The sequence below is a fragment of the Cryptomeria japonica genome, chromosome 10, assembly GCF_030272615.1.
Source record: "Cryptomeria japonica chromosome 10, Sugi_1.0, whole genome shotgun sequence".
In the NCBI taxonomy this organism is placed as follows: domain Eukaryota; kingdom Viridiplantae; phylum Streptophyta; class Pinopsida; order Cupressales; family Cupressaceae; genus Cryptomeria; species Cryptomeria japonica.
In genome coordinates this window covers 889,740,593-889,747,670 of record NC_081414.1, presented here as the reverse complement: position 1 = coordinate 889,747,670, position 7,078 = coordinate 889,740,593, and the positions used below count along the sequence as shown (strand labels likewise).

Genomic DNA, 7,078 nt, shown 5'->3' with positions numbered 1-7,078 from the left:
AAAGACTTAATTCTAAGGCTTCGTCTAACGGGAATAGTGTAGGTAGGGCTTATTGTTGTAAAACTCATGCACTAAAGAAAGAGAGAAGATTTTGAATTTTAGAGGTAGCAAATTTCGGTAAAACCAGCCAATCTTCTAGATTTAAGCTGTTAAATACAATCAAGACAATCTCCCGAAATTTCGAAAAAAATGTCCGGGACCGTGGCGCTCAGGGTGCACACGGTCCTCGCAACTTTTTTTGAAATTTGTAGGGATGAAAGTTATGATGATTTTACAGCTAACCTGAAAAAATTGAGTGATTTTACGATCTGTAGATAGGCCAAATTAAAGTTGCAATCTCAAAATTGAACCCCACCAAGATTGTCGAAAAATGCAAAATTTGAATTTTGAAAAAGAGAGGGAAACTGAAATTTTGAATTTTATGATTTTCGAGGGAATACCAAAAGCAATGTAAGTTTTGAAATTTGAAAATTGACTCAATTTCACTCAAAATTCAATTTTGAAAGCGGAAATCAAAGTTGTTGTAATTAAGCACTTAATTTCAAAAGTCACAAATTGCAAAAATTTGAATGAATCACTGAAATTTCAAATGAATGCTAACACACTTTTCAGATTTAGGACTGTAAGAAACACAATTTTGACACAAATTTCAATTTCAACAATTTTTGAATGATTAGAAGCCTCAATCCAAGCAATCGCTAGACCAACTTTGACTATAATTTTGAAGGTGCTATAATTGATAAAATCAGCCAAAATTCTGGATTTTAGCAGAAAAATACAGTAAGATCTCGCTCCCGAAATTTCGGAAAAAATGTCGGGGACGATGGCGCTCGGGGTGCACACGGTCCTCGCAACTTTTTTCCAAATTTTCAGGGATGAAAGATATTGTGATTTTATGCCGGAATCCAAAGTTACAGCCGATTTGGAAATGTTTTGATCAGTGAAATTGTCGGACAAAGGTTGAATCAAGAGGGTTTCAAAAATTAGGGTTTTGACACTTAACCACTTAATTTTCAAAATTAAAGCACAAATATGAATTGATAATTTGTAATAGAAGGGCAGATCTGAAACAAGCATTAACAATTAAACATTTCACAAGTTTAATTACTTAAAAAGAAAATTTAGGGTTTTTATGCAATTAACCTCTAAAATTTTGCAAAAGATCAAACATGGAAATGTAATCAAGGAATCCAATTTTCGGATCTAACTATGAATAATCAGAAAGGATGTTCACGTCAGGTTCACCAAAATGTAAAGCGGAAAATCGCGATCGAACCCTAGTAGCTCTCCCCTCTTCCAACTCCAAGGAGAGAGAAGGGAGATTCACTAGGGTTGATGGTTTTCACTTAAGGGAGAGACTTTACATTCAAAAGAGGGGTTGAAACCCACAAGATCCAATCCCACACAATGCAAGATTGGATGCTAAATGTGTTTCAAGGGTTAAGACAGCAAGGCTACCCTCTTTTGTAAAGAATGTTGATAGAAGAATTAAGCTAGGAATACATAGAAAGTGACAAAGATTCGCTTATCAACTGAGATAGGCATATAGGATGAAGCTGCGGACCTGGAATTAGCAGTAAAATGTCGATACGGCGCTGTCCTGCAAATTTGAGCAAAAGTTGACGAGACGATGGCGCCCGGCGTGCACACGGTCCTCTGAAAAATCCGCGAAACGAAGGGGGATCTGTTCGTCTCTGCACAAGGATTCCAGATCTTCAATTTCAGCCGCGTACCTGCAACCTACACACAGAAAAGCGAGGACGATTGGGGGGTTAGGGATTAGGGGTTTGCCTTTAGGTCAAACCCCGGTTTTGGAATTAACCAAGAAATGAGAAATGTTGTAAATGTAATGTAAAACAAGTACTAATACCTTGTTGTAAGGATGTTTGTATCCTTATGTGCGAAGGTATAGATGTTGTTGTTTGTTGTATGTTGTATGTTGTAGCATGTAATGTGTTGTAAGTGATCTCCTCTTCAATGGTTGAATCCTTGTCTTGAATGCAACACTTAGCCTTGAATGGAGACTTAGAATGATCAATTGCTTGAAGGAATGCTTGAATGCTTGAATGCTTGAGTATTTGGATATCATTTCCACACCTTTTTCCTCATATCGAATGAAAGAGGAAAATGTAGTTTATATACTTGTCAATTAGGGTTAATAGACTGATTTTCCCGACCTTAGGCCGACCAGGAAAGATAATTTTCCAATTTGCAAACATAAAGACCCGAAGTCCAAAAGAGACCGGGCCCAAAATAGGACCCAGGGACCAGGGCACTGGGCGCCCTGGTCCTGAAGGACCAGGGCGTTGGGCACTCTGGTCCCACCTCCCGGGACAGCAGGGTGCAAGAAAATGCAGTTTTTGGTGTCATAATCAGGTTTCGGGGTCTCCATTCAGGTTCAGTGTTGCGTCGCCATCGTGAAGACCCAAATGCGGTCGAAATTGCAAGTGTCACAATTTTAGGACGCTACAGTTAGTGTGTCCATTTTTTGTCAAAAACCAACATGCACTATTTTGGGTCTAGATTTTTACACGTTCATCAGATTTTGAAAAAAATTACATTTTTAGAAACTAGACTCCATTCTACACAATTTTTTTAAAAAAGTTTTGATTATTGATTTGTTTTCAATGATTTTAGGGGGAAGCATGCTCAAATTTCTGATTTTCAGAATGTGTCCACTTCGAAAATTAGTAAAAAATCATATACTCATTAAAAAATTAGCTGAAAATTCTGGCATAAACTTCAAGGTGTTAGCTAATTTCTCACTGAAGTGATTTTAAAAATTCAAAAAAAAAGTTAACATTTTAGGGCGGCCACAACAGACGCTATGTTATGTTTTTTGCATAAAAACGGGACCACTTTTTGTGGCCCCCCTTTTTGAAGCCCTTAATCTCCACCATTTAAAAAAAAAAATTAGTAGTTTAGAAAGTAGACTCGAAGCACTCTGACTCTTGTTCTTGTTGCATCTTCAAATTTGGAGTGTAACTAACTTCAATTTGTCGTTGAAGTTCAAACTTTGCTGATTTCAGAAAAAAAAAGTGGCATCTTAAGACCCTCTTTTGGTACCACAACTTGGTGCACATACCTTGTTCCTCAATATTCTTGATAGAGAAATTGATAATGTCTCTACTAGATTGAGTAACTCCTTAATAACAAATTTTATGGTACAATATGCAATATTGATGTTTCCACAACTTGAGTTACAAAAATGGAAGTTTTAAGACCAAAGTTCATCTCAACCTTTCCTTAAGGTTTCTTTTTTTTGTTTCCTTCTTTATTATAGAGGATCATGCTTGTATTCATCTAGCCTTTCCTTAAGATTTCTTCTTTGTTTCCTCAATCATGTTAACTATTGTATTAAACAATGGTTTTTTGCGCTTTGACTTAAGGAAATATTTAATCAAGTAGGTCATGGTTTGGGTTAGACTTCTAAGAACACCTTTGAAATACTGGAATGAGGAAGTGCTTGGTTGAGTATTGCTAGCTCAACAAGGCAACCTATTTTTATTGATTCAATGATCAAATAAAGGCAACACTTATTGTATGATATACTTTGTGTAACATGCACAATGGAAAGAAATTTCCCTCTTCAATCACTTTATTCTTCACATTTAGAAAATTAGTACAATAGTTTTCCTATGAAGAATCCTTTATGGTGTGCATGTAATTCATCAAATTGAGGCATGTTGCAAAAGAGTGCATGCATAATCAAAGGACACAATATATTTGGAGGGAGGTGGTCTAGGTGGCACTTTCTCAACCTTAGCCAAATGTTGAGATGATTGGGAGGAGTGGTGTCAAGGAGGTTTGAACCTTTCTTCAATTTTAGCTCCTCTAGATGGAGTTGGTCATTAATCTTTAGGATACAAGCTTCCTCCTTTGGAGAAGGAAATGAGCTATTATTGTATAAGAAGATTGTTGAATGCTTGGGATTTTTAAGCCTCTTGCCCCTTGCCCTCTTTTGATTTGTGTTTAACTCCTTTCACCAAAAAAGAAATATGCAAAAATGAGTTCATGGGAAGGGACAATGTTCATATACTAAATTTGCTAGAGCACTTTGAATTTATGCCATCTTGAGAGGGTAAGTCTTTTCTAGGTAGTTTCCTTGTTTGCCTAATACATTTTAGATGCTATTTAGTGGTATTGACTCTACTACATGATTTGTTGTTGTATTTCAATCTTGTGCTATTTGTTTCATCTGATAGCCCTGTCACCAAGCAAATCCGATAGACGTCTTTCAACATGAGTTGAACCCGAGAAGATGAAGGAGCACCCTGACCAAGCCAACCGTGCTACCGTGTAGGGCTATTTCTAACTTAAAAATTATTATTCTATTTTTTGAGAACCCTCGTGTGATACCTTACAAAATTACTAAAAAAAACAAAATGGCGAGTGATGGAAAACGAAAGGTGGGGCAATGGCAGGTTGCAGGCAACGCACAGAGGTGGGCTATCACGTCACCTCAGCGAATGATCTTCACTCGTATCATCTCACCTCTTTACCCTTTCTTCTTGTCCTCTCCTTTCCCCTCCTTTTCTGTTCATCCAAATTCCTCATTCCTGTTCCTCAATCTCACATAATTAAATGAAACCCTCCAAAACCAAAAATTACCATTTTTACATCGTTCCAGGAAGCTCTGCAAAATTCTGTGCTTCTAGACTCTCGAATAAGAATCTGCCTTCTGCATCACAAGTTGGAGATTCCTGCCCGCTATGCTTTTCACAGCTACAACTGGTAAATATATTCTGACGGTCCCAGTGTTTTTGCAACGCTTTTAAAGTCTTACGTAGTGATTTTCACTCCTCCTTTTACTGTATTTGTAGTTAATTTATCTTTTCTACGCTCTCTACAGCTGATTTATTCACTCTTTTAGAGATTACAGAAAACGGTTTTATCAGCGTTGAATTCCCTGTTTTAGTTGCCTTGTGAAATTAAAATAATAGCAGGTTTTTTGTGTGGTTTAGGTGTTTGAGTTGAATTCCTTGTATTGCTTGCCGTAAGAAATCAAAATAATAGCAGGTCTATTCCTATAGTTTAGGTACTTGTTTCATAAGGCAGCTGACAAAAATCATTGCCTTGAGATATTTAAGATTTTTGATATTTAAAGCCGTGGATGTAGAGAATTTTTTTCCAAGAATGAAGATTAGGCCTCCCAAACTGAATTTTCAGGTCAGTAAACGGCGATTCGGGCAACGATTTTCCGCTTATTTGTCTGTTGACTTTTAGGCCCTAAGAAATTTGAGCGGCAGGATCGAAACTCTCAGATTGTTAGTGAAATTTCCTGCATAACTTTCATTTCACTCTGTGTAGGTCAATTTTCGATGTTGCAGGGCATGATGACTTAATCCCAGATTCTAGGGTTTTTTAGACCGCAAGATTGTCTATTTATTTTTGTTTTTGTCAAAAACATCTTTTTTCGAAGAATATTGTTATTGAGCACATATTTTGTGACTTATTGCAGACCTATTTGCTAAAATTTCAGGTCTAATAGCTGACGTTATTATTCGGTTAAACAATTTGATGTGAAATAGGGTTGCGATGAAGCTCCAACAGAAGAAGTTCAGGGATCAGAAAAGCTGGAAGGTGGCGAGCAGAAAATCTAAAAATATGAAGCAAAATTGCGGGAAATGGAACTCTAACAAGAATTTTGCTTCATACAAACCTCAATATTGTAGAATTTTGAAACTTGCTGAATGAAAATTGAACAAAAACAGAGCATAAAGAAATCTGAATAAATTGAAATTCTTATATTAATTCATTGTACTTTACAGTAGCTAAAGCATGATTTATACAAAAATTGATCTTACATTACGGCGAAGACAAGAGAAGACTGAAATTAAAAGCCTCAATTCAGACAGAAAGAATGGATCTAAACCTAACAGAGATCGGTGAGTGATCCACAATCTGCGGTAGTGAACTAATAGTTATTTGAAGTTGGAATTAACCACCAACAAATATAAGCAGAGCCAAGGTTATTTCAGAACTGAAAACAAGAAATGGCGTAATTTATTCGAAAATAATAAGACCATTTCGTTAGAAGGAAGCTCTGTTTGTGCCCCTCGCAATACATCATCTGACATAATAAAATTCAATAAGTGTGGTACAATCTCAAATTGCTCTGCCTCAGGGGGATTTATTAAGCAAGATGCCGAGCAGTGCGGCGTAGACGGCTATGGTTCCATGAAGGCTTTCTGGAGAATTCGCCATAAAAGTCAGCAAATACTGGTAATTTTGAAACCAGGCTTGATAGATGTAGAGAAATCAGCGACGAAAAGGTTGTGCGAAGATTGGATGAGGATTTGAGCCGCTTTGAAATGATTTACCCGTCTAAGTATGAAATTCGCCCTCGGATCCTTGAGACCCGTATTAATGAGCAGGATGACCAGATTGCTTATCTGGAAGAAGAGGGAACAAGCTTAAGAGAAAGAGTGAACAATATGGAGCAGGGGATTGATAGTCTTAAGCTCCGAATGCGAGTATTAGAAGTTGCTAATGCTTTCAAATCCACTGAAATTCTCTCTGGTGAGGCCTCCTTTGCCTGATTTATGGAATTAAATGACATGCCTTTACAAAATTAGACATCGAAACCCACTCTTGGGGATTCTTACACCTGAATTCTAAGATGTAAATCTCAAATGAATTTATGCTTCTCCATTCTGTACCATGAATTTCCATTCTTTAACGAGACTGATTCCAGTCTAAACCATTTATTATTCTTCACTTGTATTGAGTTTTTACAGGAAAATCACTTTGGAAGCAAACACAGAACAGGTTGAAATCAGTTTCCCAGATTTGTTCAATTCTGTGCAACTCACCTTACTGTTATTTTCTTATTATTCTAGCTCTTCTATGGTTATATGTAAATTACCAAGGCAATGGCCGCCAGCCTTCCGTTTAATCCATTTCGTTTTAGTAGAAAATTCTTTTATTTTATGATCCGATCTTAAAGTTTTTATACATATGTATGTATTTAAATTCGAAAAAAATCATTATGATTTACAATAATTGATTCACTAGGAAACCACTCTAGTTGCTATCCAAATAGATTGTGAAACCAAAAAACCATGAGAGGAAAATA

General features: G+C 36.6%; 1 protein-coding gene and 1 long non-coding RNA gene across 2 annotated transcripts; both read left to right on the top strand.

The window, feature by feature from the left end:
- The first annotated feature begins 4,389 nt into the window (after window positions 1–4,389).
- On the top strand, window positions 4,390–5,746 carry LOC131046634 (uncharacterized). The gene is made up of 2 exons (XR_009106050.2): window positions 4,390–4,734; window positions 5,532–5,746. It is a non-coding gene; the product is annotated as an uncharacterized LOC131046634 (long non-coding RNA).
- A 35-nt stretch (window positions 5,747–5,781) lies between these two features.
- LOC131046772 (uncharacterized) lies at window positions 5,782–6,542 on the top strand. The gene is made up of 2 exons (XM_057980565.1): window positions 5,782–5,888; window positions 6,242–6,542. Exons 1-2 carry the CDS (start codon window positions 5,782–5,784, stop codon window positions 6,540–6,542), a joined length of 408 nt encoding a protein of 135 aa, XP_057836548.1.
- The last annotated feature ends 536 nt before the right edge of the window (window positions 6,543–7,078 follow it).